The sequence below is a fragment of the Anguilla rostrata genome, chromosome 4 (genome assembly GCF_018555375.3).
Source record: "Anguilla rostrata isolate EN2019 chromosome 4, ASM1855537v3, whole genome shotgun sequence".
Classification (NCBI taxonomy): domain Eukaryota; kingdom Metazoa; phylum Chordata; class Actinopteri; order Anguilliformes; family Anguillidae; genus Anguilla; species Anguilla rostrata.
The window spans coordinates 54386777-54407015 of NC_057936.1; the positions used below are offsets into that span (position 1 = coordinate 54386777).

Sequence of the window (20239 nt, forward strand, 5' to 3'; positions counted from 1 at the left end):
CTGTTCAGTGTACATAATGACAAAACCAAATGTCTAGCGATTTCAAGGACTCATTCCCGATCCTTGGATGAATTGAAAATCATCACTGTGGATGGCAAGTGTGTCGTGCTATAAATACCTTGGAATCTGGCTTTATGATAAGCTTAGTTTTAAATTGCATATCGATAAATTAAGAAATTGAGAACCAAGTTGGAGTTCTATTTTAGGTATAAATCTTGTTTTAGTTACAAAGTTAAGAGGAGACTCATCACAGCTACTTTTTTTACCTGTTTTAGATTATGGAGATGTACTTTATATGCATGCTTCCTCTTCTGCATTACATGCCTTGGATATGATATACCATAATGCTTTACGTTTCATTACAGGTGCAAAATTTGACAAGTGACAAGTAATTAAATATATGGTAATATACACTGAAGTAAATGTTGTTGAATGCATATGTTTCTATGATGTATTCAGAATGGACAGATAAATGAATGCTATTTTGTATATTTCAGACAGTTTAGCACATTGTGAAATAAGCTCTGCCAGGCATAACAAAATATTTGTAGGGAATAGTGCATGATTTGTAGCATTCCTTGTGTTCTACAGACACAAAAAAAAAAAACATACATTACATTGCCTGTTAGATTTTATTATTCATAGACTTCCATTTACATGTGGTTCTTAAGCCACATTGTATTTTATAAAGTAAGACAAGCAGACAGAAATGTGAATGTTGTCACAACAGGCTCTGCTTAATGGTGTATCCTGTAGCGTGGAAAAAATGTATGTATTGCAAAACCGTTGGATCCTTTAAAACGGCCTACAAGCAGATACATTCACCTTCATTAGATAGAAGATGTCATTTGAAGCTGCCTGTCAATGATGGAAACCAATTACTGTGAACAGATATCTAGTTTAGTCTGGATGTATCAATCACCCAGAAGTCTGTTGGTTCTTCAACCACTCCATTCTGTCTCCTTCCTTTGATGGCTCTCTGACTCGTATTTAATTGATTATCATCTATGTATTAGTAAGGCACAATAAAGAAGGAGAAAAAAACCTGCACAAGGCACAGCCATGTATAGCATAAACATTTCTTCTTTTTTTGACACAGGCCTACCTGTATAGGGCTGTGTAGTTCAGGGAAAGAGCTCACTGTGGGACAGGGTGCTGTCCTATTCCAAGCTCCCAGCTAATTCCAATGTACTGTAACTTGGGCCCTGTTCAGACCTGGCATTAAAATGTGTCTTGGGCGATCCGATCACAAGTGGACAGCTCTAACCGCAGGTGTGAATGCACCAAAGACGCATTGAGATCCGATCACTCAGACAGACCACATTCGAAGGTGGTCTGGGTCGCATATGGCCACATTCTTTTAGCAGTGTGTACACGGATGCATCCTGGGCCACATTGAAGGACCGCCTAGTCAACTGACGTCCTCTGTGTAAGCGGAAGTACGTACTCATTCACGTGCCAACGGCGTCATATTAAAGTGCGAAACAACAAGAAGAAGCCACAACAACAGGCTAAATTAATTCTCGTGGATGGAGTGCACACGAAACACGCTGTCTGATTTCCATCTGGGCCGAAGAGTCAGTACAACGGAAACTGGATGATTCATATCGCAACCGGGCGATTTGCAAACGGAAATGATGTACGTGTTTATTTGCATATTGAGTGGGGAAGTAAGATCCGATCACAAGTGGTCAGTCGAGACGCAAGTGGAGACGCATTCTGATGCCAGGTGTGAACTGGCATCCATATTGATTAAATCTAGACACAATCTGGATATATCTGGATACAAAGCATAGGTATGAACAGGGCCTTGGAGTCACTTATGAGCATGGTGGTGTTTCTTTTTTTTTTTTGTTGTTTATTTGTTTGTTTTTGTAGGAGTAAACTTTCTCACTATGAAACATCTTGTGTCCCTTGACATACAAATATGAAATACTATTGCATGCCATTGAACTTATTTCTTGTTGAAAAAATAGAAAGTTATTATCTCAATTAGTTTTCAAGTAACACAAGCCTTATAACTGCACAGCATCTGATTGAAATAACTTGCTTACCTGCACCTGTAAAAATCCTCATAATGCTACTTGCATGTTAATAAATGCAGATAAAATGATCTGTGGGAAGAAAGCAAGCTATTTCTCAGATTGTATGCTAGTGGGAGCATATGGGAGTACAGTCATGTATTCAAGGCAATGCAGCAGAGGAAGAGCCAGCAATCAGACTAAATCAGTGGATTTAGTTGTGCAGATATGCAGATCCAAGCCTAGTCTATGTTTGTAAAACTGACAGAAAGACATATTTTGTGACATTATGAACATCCTTATCTTATTTAAGGTGCATCATGGCCTTCAGCAAAATGTGATGTATTGTTATCTTAAAGATGCAGCACTTGTCAACCTTTCATACTAAATACAATTATTTAAGAACTAACATATCATGGAATTATAGATATACTACCAACACTGAGGTATGATTTTCTTCTTTGTGAATAAATAACACATACAGTACCACCTTGCATTTCAACATTTTAATGCTGCATATTCTTGTACGGTTTGATGCATTCCTGGTTATGTTTGGTGCAGTAGTATTCCTGTATGTATCATATTGCAATATCATACCATTAGCATTAATTGCTGATTTTATTGTGTCTCCTCCACGTATATGAATCCAGGTATAAATTCAGCAGAAAGACAAAAGTCTAGATGAAGTGGATACAGTCTCTTCACAATTGTATTGTGTAGGCACAGTGCCATGATTAAGTATTTGAAAGTATTTGCCCCCTTCATGATGTCCTCTGTTATTCCATATTTGTCACACTGAATGGCCTCAGAACATTACACATAAGTAATATTTGACAAAGGAAACATATTTTTGCTAATTATTATTATTTATTTAATGAAAAAAGTTATCAAACACCCATGTGAATAAAATAATCGCCCCCGTAGTTATTAAATCAAACAATGTAATTGATAATTAGATTCAGCTGATTGAACACAGCCAGGCTTGAAATGTAACCAGCCCTGTTGAATTTAAGCCTCATTCATATTCAACCTCACCAACAGAGTGAAGTAGTCTCCACAGAGTTTCTACAAGCCCACTATACCACAATCAGTGGGAATTCCAAAAAAAAATAAAAATACCCTGGAAAAGGTTACAAAGCCATTTCTGAGGTTCTGGGACTTCACCAAACCACAGTGAGAGCCATTATGTCCAAATGGAGAACACTTGGAACAGTGGTGAATCTTCACAGGATTGGCCAGCCTGCCAAAATCTTGCCAAGGGCACAACAACAACTCATCCAGAAAGTCAAAAGATCCCAGATGAGATCCCAAATGAGTATTCATTACTCCACAATAAGCAAGAGACTGGGCAAAAATGGGATTCATGGGAGAGTAGCCAGGTGGAAACCACTGCCAACCAAGAGAAACATCAATTCTCATCTCGCATTTGCAATAAGAACAAACAGGATGATCCCCAAGCCTTTTGGGATCATGTTCTAAGGGCAGATGGGTCAGATTTTTGCACGACACAGGTCCCATCATGTCTGGCATAAAGAAAATACAGCATTTCACACTAAGAACATCACAGCAACAGCCAAACATGATGATGTTAATGTGCTTTCTGTACCAGAAAATTTGTGAAGAGAATGACTGCTCATTTGTCCGTGAGCTGAAGGCGAAGCACAAAAACCTACCGATTTGTCTGCAGTAAAGAATAGTGGGCTAAAATTCCTCCTCAGCGATCTGAAAGACTGAAAGACTGACAAATGTTAGGAAGAGTTTGGTTGCAGTTATTGCTACGAGGTGGTGCAACCAGGGGGCAGTTACTTTTTCTACATGGGTGATATGGGTATTAACTCAAACTTTATTTTTTATTTTTATGTGTTTCTGTTTACTCTGGTTCCCTTTGGCTAATATTCCATTTTGTCTAAAAATCAGAAACCATTCAATGTGACAAATATGCTATAATAGAGGAAATCCTTTTTCACAGAACTGTATGTGTGTGAACTCTCATCTACATGAGTCTCCACTGGGAGACTTTTAAATGTAAATTCTCTTTATAACACCCAGTGAAGCACAGCATCTTAGCAATGCACCATATACTTTTACAATGCATGTTAAGTTCAAAGTAGTATAATCTTCCCGAAGCAAATATTACAGAAGCTTTAGTTTGAATACCATGACATAATAATTCAGTTGAATCATTTAATATGCATTGCACATACAGTACAGCACTACTTTCATATAAAATAAGGAATCATGTCAGTTTGTAGGTTCTGTCCATGTATAAAATATGTATTAGTGCTTTAGTACTTTGCAAACATTTAGTGTGCAATGCTCAGGATTGTAGGCGTCCCCTAGTAACATCACACTGGCTCAGACTCAATCAGGAGATCATACACAAAAGACCATTTTGGCTATGTTACCTATATTCTTTTGGGTTTAGGCTGTCTCATTTTTCAATAATTCAGTCACCTTAAGACGTCTATCGGCATTTTTTTTCCTGTATAAATCCTGTGATTTTAAGAAGCAGATCTACTTGTTGGGAATCGCAGTTCATTACACATATCCGCAGGGCAACAAACAGCTTTTAAACAAAGGAAAACCAAAAAGTGTGTCACACTACTTAATGTTCATTGAGTCATATGTTATTGAATATCACCACCATCCAGAGTAGGTACAGCAGTATTTGTAAGTGGGTTACTAATTTTGGGGCTTTTCTGTGCAATGAGCGCATGTTTCACAGTCTATTCAAATTGCAATCAATGGTTTTCATGGATCATATGCTGTCCAATTTGACTTTAATGCAAATTCCACAAGCAGGAAAAATGCGTACTTTGCGTTTATTGTTCATTGTCAGGCCGGAACCCAGGACCTTCTTGCTGTGAGGCAACCCTTTGCACCACTGTGACACCCCTTCCCTTTTTTATTTTGTTTAATAATAAAATACCTTGTCATTATTTATTAGTTATAGCACAGCACATTTAAAGCAATTTAGCTACAGGTTTAATGGGAAATTAAGTACGACCCTTGATAAGCATTTAGGCAATGTTTTAATTCTGATGGAAGAAAATTCAAACAAATGCAAACAAATTTCTCCTATTTGAGATTTATTTGGATTAATTGAAAAAAAAGTAACAGCCCAACTTTCCACCTCTCCCAAAATAATGTATTGTGAAAAACATCTGGTTAGTATATCACTATCCTCATTTTCCATTGTAGACTACTGAAATTGGCAGTACGCCCTGTGCAATGGACATAGCGCTTAAAGGTAATGAAAAGAGGTAATTCTATTAATAAATCCAGCCGCACCACACCCACTGATAGTATATTCAGTATTAGCCAGCTCTGTTTCTAGGTGCGCCACATGTTTTTCGCAGTGCAGACCTCGCATCTGGTCCCGAAAATACCAACCAGCCACGCACGGTGTGCCCACCCGCCAACGCCATTGACCGCGCCCATGCGCCGTGCAACATAGAGCCCTGTTGTTCTGTCCCAGAACTAAAATGAAATGAATTGTCAGTAAGAACATGCTAATTCAGCATTATCTTAATGAGAGGATTGCTGTACCTTTTAAAGACATTCAGGGTAGGCACCATTAACTGTTAATCTTGAGCTGTTTCCTCTACATATTGTGAGAAATCCGGAATGCTGCAGTGCTGTTTATTTTGCATTGTATTAGTGAAAACTGCAATGGATATACACAGACCACCCTGATTTGGTGGTGCACTCAGCAGAACTGCGTGTGCCTGTTTAACATTGATGATTGTATTTAATTGAATCATTACACATCACTTTGTAGTCTTTCTGTCTATAGGTAGTGTCTGATAGCTGCAGCTGTCACATATGCTCTTATATGTTATATTTCAAAATGTAAAAATGCAATGTAGGTTGGGGGGGTAATTGGAGGGGGGGGGGGGCACAAGCAAAACAGTTAATAGGTAGTTACCATAAGCCATCAATCTGTCATTATTCTGGTTCATCACATTTGTTTTTACTCTGTTCCTGAACTGTACCCCAAAAAATGACCGCAAGTTGCTTACACTCACATTAACCTTTTATATAAACTACTTTGGCCATCTAATTATGGCTCCAAGTATAGATTAAAAGATCTGGTAACAAACCGCAAAATAGGAAAGGGCCCAGTAAATGGTTTTGGGACGCTGAGAGTAGCTTTCATTGTAACGGTAATGAATTTCCCCTTAACATTTAGTTGATTGCTAGCTGCAAAGCCCACCAGAATCTCATCCCTAGGAGGTCATTGATAGAATCATGCATGCCTGCACTCTTTATTCTCTTTGGAGTGCTAAGGGATCTGGGATTGTAATCAGAAGGCTACAGTTTTGTGTCTGGATGGCACTCTATTACAGTTTGTTGTTGTAACTATAGCAGGTATTTTAACTTGGAGCATGTCATATATGGACATTGTAATTATTTGATTCGGTTTAAACCAGAAAGACACCATCCCTGCCTCTGCTTGCCTGGGTAGTGCAGGTGGAGGTAGTAGCCTGATTGCCTAATTACCTGATTGCCTCCACCTGCCTGTGAGCCAACATAAGCCCAGCAGTATGAGGCAGGGGAGATCTTTCTTTCGGGTTTCTTTTGGGTGGTTTGTAGTTGGCTGTGTGTTTGTGGTTTGTGGGTTGCATAAGGTTCTTTGAGATCTTCTTTGGGGTTTCTTTTGTGTAGCTTGTGGTTTGCTTTGTGGTTTTGGTGTTTGTAAAGATCCTTTTTGTTTGGTAAACTTTGTGGGTTTTCTTTTGTTTTAGTTTGTGTTTTAGTTTATTTATTCTAATGTCTGAGCTTTTAGATCAGTTTTTGGATTTATTTTTTTTGGTACATTGGACTGGTTGTTGTGGCTTTTTCGAGCCGGCCGTAAAACAGGGATCAGCAACTCACGGTCCTCGAGGGCCGAGAACTGCTGGTTTTCCACCCTCCCTTTGCCTGGGAGTCAGGTGTGAAGACAGTCTGGCCAATCAGTAGCACTAATTACCCGGGAGAAAGTACAACCAGGGCTGGATTTAGATTCGAGGGCCAGAGTTGATCCATGCCATAAAACATTATGTATAATAGTAACTCACAAAACTAGTCTCAGGGAAAACAATACAGAATCAAATGGCTGGCTCTATTTTGATAATGCAAATACTGTTTTTATCACCGCATTATACTATACAGCAGTACAATCACACAGGGCATATCAGCATTTCATGTAGATTATATTTTACATTTAGATCACAAGGAAAGTGTATTACAGTGATATACAGATTATACAAATATTATTCTACCTGTAAGTGTGGGGAGGGCATGATTGCATTATGATCCGCCCTTCTGTATTTTCCCCTTTAACAAATCCCAGGTGGAGGTTGATATTCTGAGTGACCAGAAAGAAGCCTGTAGTCAGTGTGCTTTGGGTGTGAATTGCTCTGTTGCATTGCTGGATATTAATCCTTCCTGCTCATTCGTGTTTATTTATATCTCCCCTTAACACATGTACAAACAGGCAGAATAAACAAGTTTATAAATAAAAAGAGTTATGTATCCCAGTTCATCACATGGCTTTATACTTTAAATATTGCTAGACAAACACATATGGGATCTTTCAATTACGTTTTCAACATTTTGAAAAATGCATTAGTGGGTTCTGGTGGACGTAAAGAAGTGAAGCATTTTGTGCCAATATATTAAATTCTAAGATAAAACAATGTTGTTTGACTGTGATGTGATGTGAATCTACAAAAGAGAATAACGTTTTTATTTCAAAATATTAAGCTGTTTTAATTTCCTTAAAAGAAATTTCAATGAAGATAATGAAATAAATGTAGAGATGTCTTGTGAAAGGCAGCAAAAATATTATCCTTCATGGTACTATACTTTCTGAACTGCAAAACATTTCAGCCATTTGAAATATTGATGTTTACCCAATTTTCTTTATGGGTAATCCATAGAAGATTATTTCAAAAACAGCCATGCTTACACCAGGGCAATATTCATCATTCTTGTAAAAACACATTATTATGATATAGTAATGAATCAAAAATGTACTCTATAGTTGACACTCAAGTGAATTTTTTTTTAATTAATTTTTTTACCCACTTTAAATATATTTTCTCCTTTAAAAAACATACAGTAGCTCTCACAGTCTTAATCATCTCAGCATTAACCCAGTGAAAAGAAAGGTCAGCAAAGTGAAACTGTTGCTGTTTATTAAGCCAGATCTCAAATTATGAATGCAGTACTGATTGCATCACTGAGAGACGGGCGCTCAGTCCATCCAAACACCTCATAATTTGTACCTTATTCTACAGCAGGGTCAGGCCAAAGTACAATATTGACCCAAGGATAGGGTGCTTTCATTAGCTGAAAGAAAAGAGGATATATTGGATAATACTCAGATGATGTGTGTGAAACCAAACATCAAACCATATTGTCTTTTTGCACACAAATGCATTTGGTGGCCGTAATATGTCTGATAAAATATGTAATTCCTCATTCCTGTGGAATTAAGTTTTCTGTTACAGACCATTAGTCATAACAATAGCATCATCCTCACGATGACATAGCAACTGTGTATCACCCTGTCATATGTACCTTATAGGTTTGGAAGCCTTTGAACTTCATCCAGTCTTCAGTTATGTAGATGAATTCATCACTAAGGGGACAAGGATATTTGAAGGTTCAAGACACATCTCAATGCACAGTGCCTGCATCCAGCCTGCAGTAATTACTTAAATACTATGCCTGTAGTGTACTAGGTTTAATCCTGTAGTGTACTAGGTTTAATCCTTAATGACCATGTTCATGCTTACTCTTTGCCTTGGGTATTAGTGAGATTTTATTGCCCTTGATGTGCATGGATGTTTTGATGAAAACTAAATTGCATGGCTGCCTGCTGTGTCACAGATGTGCTGTAGTTTAAGCTAAGGTTTCTTTTTAACTGAGATTAGATTTATAAAAGTATCTTTACTTAAACATGTTTCCCCTTTTAACATGAAGTGTTAACAACTATAATCCAGATAATGTGGTGTGATTTCTCATTTGACAGATGGCCAATTTGATTGACATGTGGTCCACACTTGATTTGCTTCTGGCTGTGGATAAACTCCACATCCCAGAAAATTTGTCTGATGAGAAAGTTTCTTTTATGAAAAGGATATGATCACCATCTCCATAATGATCATGTCACATAATGATCACAATCACAGAAGTCTTTTGTAACGTGTACACCCAGGCCTTTTTTCAATGTTATCATCTACTGTAGTTGTAGTTGGCACCCATGCTTGCTCTTAAACATGTAGGCTTTTGATGCATCTATAAAACATTTATAGACACTCATGAAACTGCATTTGGTCTTTGCTGACCAGAAATATTAGCAGACCTGAAGATTTCTTACTTTCTGCCACCTCATTGTACCTCATTCACAAAACATGCGTATGATCAAATTTGATTGTCAACTGAGCTTATGAACATTAGCACAAACATTTCCTCATTCATCTCTTTTTTTTTTCTTATCTGAATTTGTTCTTCGGTGAGATCAAAATCTATATGTGTTTCAAAACATCCAGAAGATGTTTCTATTTAGAATGTGTTATTATTCATGCAAAGTCATTTTAAGTCATTACCAACCTCATGCTAACAAATGTTTATCAATACAAATCTTATATTAATATGGTACTGATTTTAACTACATGAATAACCTCTAATTTTTCCACTAGCTTTTGATTTCTATTTAAGTTTAGCTTTATTTTGTTTTTAGAGAAGGTTTGCTGGTTTTATTTATTTATTTATTTATTTATTTATTTATTTATTTATTTATTTATTTATTTATATTTCAACGTTTTTCCCTCACACACTTTTTATCAGAGTTTTATTTTACAATAACAACCTTGCTGAGAATACGTGCAATTCATTTTGTTTATTGATAGAATGATTTATGATGATTGATAATGATCTATTTATCTAAAGACCCACAAATGCATAGCGTTACCAAACCGAACACTTAGCAATTGCGCATTTGTTGCCTTTAGATTACTTGGCTAATTGTGCCTTGGGGAGCATGCATGCCTTTAGGGACTGCGCATACACATGGTGCAGACACGTTTGCAGAGAGCGATGAATGGCTGATGTTTGCACACAACCCTGAAGACGGCATGCCCGTTGTTGGATTGCTAGGGTGTTTACCCATGCAGATCACCAAGAACAGGCATTCATATTCAATTTATGAACAATTGGCATTCGTCTTCTGATACTCTTGGGATATGTTTCATGTTTGATGAATCCCATGTTGGTTTTTCATAGGAACTTTTTATTAAGAAGAATTTAAGAAACGTTTTGTGAATGAGGCCCATTGACTAAATGTTCTCATAAAAATTCTTATGCACAGTTGGTGGGGTGATTATTTACTGATGTAGGCAAACATTGATGTATCCTGAATGGTTTTATTGTCATTCAAGTGTGGTGCGCAACTTCTATTGTGTACGTAGGTATGGACAGTTAATCTATTCCTGATTATTATATGGTCTTTTTCCAGGAGGAAATTATGCAAGACAGTGACCCAGACGACGAGGGGACCAAAATAAGTGTAGGTCTCTCGTGTTTGAATGGGGTGATATTCATCAAAAGCATGCCCTAATGCATTCTGTCATTGGCATTGTTAAAATATAAAAAGCAGTCCGTCACAGAAGACCTTGTGTGCTTAATAGTCTATTGTTGTCATTGCAGACAGTCAAGGTGCAGGGAAACGACATATCCCACAAACTGCAGATATCTAAAGTCGCGAAAAGCGACGAGGGCCTATACGAGTGCAGAGTCACAGACGCCAACTACGGGGAGCTGCGGGAGTACAAAGTCCAGGCGTTCCTTCAGGTGAACGCCACCGCCCGCCCGCGCAACAAAGCCGCCAAGAAGACGACGCCTTTGCACCTGACCGACAAAAAGCCGAGGAAAAGCACCTCGGCCGTGGCGCAGGACAGTGGAAAGGGCTCCGACCAGCACTCTACCTCCAATTCCCAGACAACTCCGTCCAAAACGTCAAAACACAGCCCCGGTTCAGGTGAGAGCCGTCCTTTGCACTTGTCACGTTGCCATGTTTTTTTTTTTTTTGTGAATTTTATTGTAAGTGCTGAAAAGAAAACTGATATAATCTTACATAAAGAAATCAAAAAGTCTCTTCCATGAAGTTTTCTGGTTTACTAATTAACCCCCCTTGTGTATAATTTAAAAGTAGAGTAGGGGCAGAGAATAGAGAACATTAAAAAATTGGTGTGCAAAAATTAATACCACAGTTCGGGTGTTTTGCAAGTTATTTGGGATCACAGAAAACAGACAAGAAAATAATTACAGCCAAAGCTAATTTGAATAATTTAAGAATGAATAATACATTTTCCTGTGAATTACATAGTTATATTCAAAGCCATTCAGTATTTGCTGACTCATTTTTAAAGACTAAGAGGCAGACTCCAAGCAATCTACATAAATAATGGTGTTTTACTGCTATAGGGAAGTGTTTGATTGAATACATGTCTTGTGAATTGGGTGCAGTTTAGCTTTGAAACTGCAAACTGACAAAACCTTAGAACAAGTTGTACATCACTGTTACCAAGATATTTTCGATAGCGACTCTTTAGGTGATAAGTACGACTGCTGGGGATGCGGTTCAACAAAAGTTCACCATTATTCAAAAGATTATCGCATAACATGTGTCATATGCCCACTCCTCCTCTTCTTGTTCCTCAGCACTGCAGAGAGTAGAGATGGAATAACAGTGTTGTAACAGGGATTTACTATAACTTGTAACAATCATATGCTGTTGTATAATTGGCCTTCATCCAGTGCCTTTACTTCACAAACATATTACTAACTAAAGATCAGATTTACCATGTAGATTTCACATTCTATATCCGAAAGCTTGAAAAGGCAATAACATCAAAAGCAAGTAGTAAAAATGTAAATGTCCATAGTGTGGATTGAGATAATGGTTCAAAGCATCATAAAATCTACTTTGACACATCAATCTTATAATAAAAACTGACGGGAATAAAAGGAGTAAAAACGTGTTAGTGTAAGCACTTCATTAACAAGCTGGCCAAATCAACGTAACATGGCTGCACGATAATCAAAGTTCTTCTCACCATGACAAATTTCAAGCTAGACCTGACAAAACAGTGATGTCAGTGACCATCAAACCGAAATATCAAGCTAGAGATAATGGACTCATTACTTAATAAATATAAACATGTTATGATATCAAAAGCTTTAAAATATTGCATGGGAGTTACTTCTTAGACTTGAAATTACCAATGCATAAACTTTGACAATGACATGAACAGTTAACAGTTAACAGTTAACAGTTAAGTTAATAATATAATCCTTTGATATTATTTATATAACTCCCCTCTCCCCCCCAAAAAAGTTCCCCACATCCCCCATTTGACAGGAAGCCACATATACTGTATATCACATACAGAAAAAAGTATGGCTATATGATAAATTCAGTCAGTCTTGGTTTCTATTGTAGGAAGTGGGCTGTCTGGCTATTGGCTTACACAAATGGGCTGCAAACCAGAGCAGGACCATATTTTTTATTTACTCTGTAAGAGTTGATTTAACGCTTTTTAATGTGTACTGAATAGCCTGTCTGAATAGACAGTCTGTCTTTGACCAGCAAAATCAACGTAACATGGCTCCATCACAATCAAAGTTCTTCTCAGCATGAAGCTAAAAGCTAAACCAGGCAAAACAGTGACGTTGGTGACCATCAAATCAGAAGAGACAAGGGACTCATTACTCATTACTGCCTAGGGGTGGGGCCCTCTGGGCATTGTTGCTGCACTGACTCCACCAACCCAACAATAAAAGTATTTATATTTTAGCTAATAATAATAATAATAATAATAATAATAATAATAATAATATAATAATAATTGTAGTGCATGTATGTACTCGTTTCTCTCACTAACTTTGGATTGAACTAATTTTAGCATATGATTATTATAAATATTGCTCCTTTTCAAGTAAATAGTCATACAGTCCCTCAAAAGGCACTGAATTTTAATAATAGAAAATGGGAATTTACACAATATAGAGCATTATTCTAAAGGGTTGCATTTTTTAAAAAAAACAGTGTTATTGTTTTTAAAAAAACTGTGCATAATGATATTACTGTGATAAAACAAACTTACAAACTGATTAATAACTGAAGCTATAGACAGATATGTAATGTGTTAGATTGTCAATATCTATATATTTTGGATGTGTTCTGGAAATTTTTATTCTGGATGCTTGATTTTTATAGTTTTACAAGATATTGTAATGCTGTATTCAATGCTGTAGTACTCAGAGGTTCTATAACATAGCTCATGAATCTTAAATCCAGAAATATTAGGATGTTAATACACTCTATGCAGCAGGCCACTGTATAATCTGAAATAAGCAAATAATGAATCCTTGTATTATATCACCATTGGTTAGTTAAACAAACCTGTCAGAAGAGTACTTAAACACGGGCGAGTGCTGTGAAGCAAACGTAACTGCTGCTATTGTTGAGTCCCACAGGGGCCCGGCCAGACAAAGCCTGCTGTTGTGATTCATTTGAAATATCCTGCGGCTAATAACATCATAAAGGCTGTCAGACGCCATTTGAATAGTTCTGTTCCACTGGTGGAAAATAACTCCGCTCACAATCCGCACTGCATTACGCACGCTCCCCCTTGTATTAACAATGTAAAGTGGGCCAGGTGTGTTCCATTTTCTTTCGCGAGTGCACAGAATTTGTTAACAAGGTCTACCCGTGTTAATTTTGAAGCCACCTGTTTTCAACAAAATTACAGACTAAATATTAGTAACTTTGCGAAGTCTCACAACTGAAACCTCTGTCACATCTGTCACTTTATCGTGAAGACCAAGGAAGAAGTTGTTGGGTGGCAAACATCCTGAGAAGTTATTTGCAAAGTTTTGAACCTCCCTGTAAGCTCCATTGATTCCATTGTATAAAAAAAGTTTTTAAAAAATCATCCTGTTCTACCAACCAAATTGACCAACCAGGCAAAAAGGGCAGGTGTCAGAGAATTCAATCAGGGGCCCGCTACAACATTGACTGAGCGCAGAGCTCATTGTCTACAATGGGAGAAACTGTCCAGAGTTCAACAATCTCTTTAGAACTCAACTGGTATGCACTATTCGGGAGTGTGGCTACGGAAGGCACTTCTGTGAAAGACCAACATTAAGTCTCACCTGAAGTTTGCCAGAAGACATGTAGCAGGCCCTGACACCTTGCTGAATAAGATCTGTGGTCTGATTTCTATGTTTGGTGAAAATGAAACACTATCGAGGAAACACCTACCGTCAAGCATGGTGGTAAAAAATTAATTAAAATTAAATAGAAGAACAGCATATTTTTCGTTTTGCTTTGTATACAAGATAATAAAAGGCAACTCCCTTGCTTGCCAGGTTTCTAGGTAATCACAGTCTCTAGAAGGTGATGTGCTCACTTGAGTTTAGTTTTAACAAAACAGTGAGCAGACATTCTCTGCTGTCATGGCAGAGGCTAATTGAACCAAAGCCCTGTGTTGGTTGAAAGTGAAATACCTGTCTGGTATTAGTTTGAGCACATTATCAACAGTGTTCTGTACCTTTTGTGTAGCATTTGAAAAATGTTTCATTAGTACATCGTAACATTACATGAAGATTTAAACTTCGCCTTTTGTTGAAAAGATAAATCATACAGTATCTCCTATAAATTGAGGTTACTGTTCATTTAAATCTGTGAAACAGCTGTGATATACATCAGTTTTACAGATTAAAATGATATATACTTTAAAACTGATTTTTTAAATAGAATTAAACCAAATTTCAGTGACTAATGAGTCAATTTGCTATAGATGTTTCCAGTATTTTTCTGTTAAGGTAGAGGTGCTCAATTCTTACAGCCCCTCAATGTAAACATCCTCTCCACAAAACTAAAACTAAATAATATAAAAATGCAAGAGTCATAGCAGTTTAATTCTATTCTGACCCTTGAAAGTGTGAGATCATAAATATATGATTAGAATGTTTAGGCGTTGGAACATTCTAATACTAATGTAACCATCACCAGAACAGTGACATAGATTTTTATTTTTTATTTTTTTTTGGGGGGGGGGGGGAGGACTTTACTGAGTGAGTCCAATCCAATGAATGACTGTGGTGGAAAAACAGGGCTGTGAGCACATACATATCCATATAGGTGTATTAATAATGACAAAATGGTTTATATATTTATAGCATAGAGATATCCAGTATTGAATGGGGGCACCTTTTTGCCTTGGGCAAGGTAACAAATTTCAAAGTACAGTATACCATCGCAACGGCAATATTTCATTCTCATAAAACACATGGTGTAAAAATACCATTTGTAATTGCACTTCTTATCCTACTCCTGCCTCTGCAAGATGTCATGATCCCTTTCCAGAAGGCTTGTTTTCATACCTGGTCGCTGTGTACTTGTGCCAACCAAATGCTTCCGTTTACATTCAATTATTAACACAAAGCTGCAGATTTCGTTTCATCAATTATCCTTCAACTGAAATATAACAGGGGTCAGGTTTGCTAGAGTGATTATGTACTTGCTGTGTCAGAATATGAACAAAAGTACATCCCCGCAAAATCAATGCACACACTGGCCAGCATTAATAATTGATGCCATCAGTGCTACCTTTAAATGTGTTTTTGAAATGTGTTTTACTACAAATGAGCCTGGGCAAGTAACCTTCACATTTCTAAAGAACATTAATTATTCCAGTTCTACACACGCTCATTATTTCTTGATTTCCTTTATGAGGCTATACCAAATTTCCACCCAGATTTTGGAATGCACATTTTTATATACATTTAGTGTTCATTTTAGTACTTGCATATAATGCATTTGCTTAAATTATGTATTCTTCACAAGTTAAGGACCGAGTATCACAGTGCTACTGACTCTGGGCCTGTGCTAGCCTGGGTCTGGAGTCACCCTCAAAGATAATTATTCCTCATGATGGTTATTCTCCATCCTGATTCCCTCATCTAAGGTGATGGCAGCCCCTCTGTGGTGTTCCTGCTCGCTTGATCAGCCAAGGCCAAATTAAACCTGACAGGGAGGAACGCCAGGTCACACGCATCCATTTTTTTAGATATTGAGCTTGGCCGAACGAAACTGTCCCCAGACGATTCTCCTCTGAGAACATTGCTGTGCTTATTCTGATGGAAAATCTAGTAAATGTCACTGTGATTTAGTGAATTTTTCATTTTCCATTCCCTGAATGTTACTTTCTATTGTAGCGATACATTCCTGCAGGCCTTTTTTTCACGCTTTCTGTCTCCACAGACACAAAAACAAGTTCATTAGAGAATCTGATTTCTTCATGATGTTTTGGACCTTGTAGCTCATTTAATTTAAGTGTTCAAAGGGACTTTTGAAAAGATGTATGATATCCATACCCTAGTATTCTGCAGTGTTACATAGAGCTAATTAAAAGTAGACAGCACTGATCAATGATTCAAACCCTGCTTTTCTTCAAGGCATGCATCGAATCTGCCTTGGTAACTGTCCTCATGATAGTCTTTAATCATTTTCTGACTGAAGTTTCTGAAGGAATTTATTTCTTTAACATCTAATTTCCAAGAGAACAGATACATTCTTATTGATTAAAAAATGTATCAATAATAATAATAATAATAATAAATTATTTATTTATTTATGAATTAATTAATTAACACTAAACACTGCACTGGGGGGGGGGGGGGTATTATAGCCTTATGATCAGTTGTATTACAGATCATAAGGCTATAATAACACAATTTATCTTAGTAAGACACATTCCAATCTTAAGAAATGCATGAAACTTTAATAATCCACTTAGTTGCAACTGAAATATTTTTGAATTGTTCTTCCAGACTTTATATAGAAAATTCAGACAAAAAAAAATCAGTTTGATGAATTAAATGGAAATTGTCCATGAATGAAAATATAAATAGCTCCCTTTGGAGGGTGTGTAGTGAGGAGTAGATATTGCTAATGCATCCTGAATAATCCAGGGGAACATTTTACTAGGCAGACTGCTAGAATATACACAATGCATATTATTTGAGTTGAATAAGGATGTATAACCAGCTGTTGAAATTTGCAAGATGAGTGAATTTCTTCTAACTTCTTCCACAGGTACGAGGATAGCTACAAGCCATGGACTTGCTGCCCTTCTTCTTGTATGTGGCTTTGTGAGGGGTGCTGTACTATAGTTTCAAGTGCTGACTTTTTCCAATACCACTTTCTCTTCTTAAAGCCGAGAGAAAATTGCCTGCTATTTCCACAGAACGGACGGCACAGCTGGGCCTACCTTCCGACCACCACTGCTCCCAATGCATTCTAATTACCTACACCAGAAGTACCCTTTTCAAAGGGCAAATCAGAAGGATGAACTGTTAATTTACCACTCCCAACAACCAAAATAAAATATAATTTCCAGTGTCCACAAATTACTTACAATCTTTCACGTTTTAAGATGTCCTATTTATTTATTTATTTATTTATTTATTTAATTTGCAGTGCATATGCTTTACTGTGCCATCTCGCAGAGGTTTCAGTGTCTCTATATTGTGTTTAACTATGACTTAGATCATATTGAGCTCTGTATTGCCAAATATACTCATGATGAATTGCTATCCACATTTTTTTTTCTCTTCAAAATAGCAAAAAAAAATTGAGTATGTATTGTGGTTCAAAAACTGTTCAATTGCTGATTACGTTTTGCTTAAATGTGAGTTGTATATGTATTCTGCAATTACAGTAAATAGTCAATGTTCTTTCCAATGTATTCTGTGTTAATTGCTTTGCCGTACATACATCGTTTGGGTTAATACTTGACTAAACAAATGTGGACCTGTTTCTTAAGAACAATTGTTGTTCTTTATTAATTAATATTAAGATTATCAGAAGATCAGAAGGTCGGGTTTGGTGATCAGATCAGGTTTGGTGACCAGAACAGATTCATGTTATGCAGTCAATTATTATTATTATTTTTTTGTTTTATGCTGATGATAGTTGTCATTTTTGACAACAGATTATATAAAAATGATATTCAGTTATAGTGACCCATTCCAGAGAATGAGGTAATGTGAATAGCCACAGAGAACATGCAACATTGTCACTGCAGGTTGATTTTATGATTTAATCCTGCATTCGGTGAACATGTGCCATGATATTTGTCTCACAATTAAATGTCTCTCAGTTACCTTCCTCTGAACCCTTGCATTTATTTATAAGTAAAAGCTAAGGAGTGATGTTGAATCCAGGGAATATTATGGCATGAAAAGGATGAACATACAAATGGGATATCTGTCATTTGGTTTCAAAGGACATTACAGAACCATCATATTCAATAATATCACCGTTATTTTATTTGCAATTACATAATAGATGTTAGGAGAATGCATATTAAACAAATGGGCCTTAGTACTGGGATGCTACATTGTTTAGGATATAACATAGCATGACAGGCTTTTGTGGAAGTTGTCTGCTGGGTCATGGACAAGAGACCAGCAAGTAATGAGATCAATTAGATTGCTATGGGAAATGAATTTTGTATTTACTCCAAACATTGAAACCATCATTTAGGAGAAAAATATGAATGTAATTTTCATTATTTTTCTTGACATTTTTTCACTCTCAGTATATCTCAGTTATGGAACAGTTGGTTTTCCAAAATAATTTCAAAAAATGGTTGGTTTTCCAACTGCTTCTCATCTAAAGATGGCCTTAGAAATGATCATAGATTAACAAATGCATCTGACCTCTCTGACCTGTATCTTTAGGGGAAACCCATTAATGAGACCCATTAAAGATTTTCCAATCAACAGATTTAGAATATCACCAAAGTATGTACATAATGTTGATAATATCAACAATGAAAAAATGAAAATGTTAAAATAGAGAAATGTAGGGTTTTGTTTTTTGTCAGAAGACCGTCTGTTAAATTAAGTTGTCGGTGCACTGAGGTGGTGGGCAGGGCCAGTAAGCCATGGATATGTATAGGACTAATTTCATGGCTTAGATAGACTGAAACGGATAACTGGGGTGGTGAACTTCTGTGAATATGACAACACGAGAAAACATCAAAACAAAATACAAATGGCTAAGGTAATTCGTGCTGACTAGAGAAGTAAGCTTTGGGGAGAAGGGAAACTGAAGAAAAAGAATAAAAAGGCAACACTAAATGAAACAATTAAATAAAAGATCAGTGCTATGTATATGTTTGCATTATTATTATTATTATTATTATTATTAATTTTTCATTATTTTATTTTTTTAAGTCTTCCAGATCATGGTTGGGGTTTTAAATGCAGACGTTCTTTTATAGACAGTGATCACACATGGGCCATGATGAAAATGATTTGCATACAAATACAGTAGGACACATGAGAGTTTAATTTGTCAAACTCATAGCAGTATGTGTTTTATATCCTTTATTTCTAGGCACAACCTTTACAGACGCATGAATGTGGCCCAGAATCATGATTTGCTTAAACTAATGATATTCTTGTTTAGAATGCTTGTGTCTGCCTTGGGTTATAAAACTAGCACACTCACATTAAAACACATTATTGAAGCTCATTAAATAGCCTATTAGACTACTTGGAATCAAGGTTGATATAACATCAGTGCTTTCATTTATAAATAGGCTATCTTGCAATCTACTTTTTTTTTCCTGAAAAAAAATATATATCAAAAATGTTGTTCTAAGCGTATCAATGCTTATAATGTGTATTATTAATTTTCTTTTCTTTACTAAGCTTTGGTAAATGCATTTTGAAAATAAACAAACAAAAAAAGTAATGAAGTAGTGAATTAAGCACCATAAAACAGTTTGTGACAGTGTGAGGAGCAGTGTGTGTGGAACAGTGTTTGAGTGATGGACTGTGGACTGGATAAATTTGGGTTTGAATTCTAGACAGGGCACAGATTTGTAGGCTTGAGCAAAAATATACTTCATCTCAGCTGTTGCTTACATTTGTAAGTTTAAAATGTAGATACCGTGAATACTAACCTGAGTGTCACAGTTTAACATTGGGTTTAATCCTGGAAACGTTCTAGTGGTAGGTGCCTTTTATGTAAAAACATCATTTTATACCAGAAAATGTTGTCATTTTAAAGCATTCATAATTGTTTATAAATAATTGTAAGATATTGCTTTTGTTTGTTTAAAGTTATATTGACTATCTTTATTATT

General features: G+C 36.5%; 1 protein-coding gene across 1 annotated transcript in view; it reads left to right on the top strand.

The window, feature by feature from the left end:
• The window catches only part of LOC135253659 (V-set and transmembrane domain-containing protein 2A-like), a 31920-nt gene extending 13676 nt beyond the window's left edge, over positions 1-18244 (top strand). The window contains exons 3-5 of the mRNA XM_064333236.1: positions 10528-10578; positions 10719-11049; positions 17176-18244. Of these exons, the coding sequence (XP_064189306.1) occupies positions 10528-10578; positions 10719-11049; positions 17176-17252 (459 nt within the window). The 3' untranslated portion in view covers positions 17253-18244. The remainder of the gene's footprint in view (positions 1-10527; positions 10579-10718; positions 11050-17175) is intronic.
• The last annotated feature ends 1995 nt before the right edge of the window (positions 18245-20239 follow it).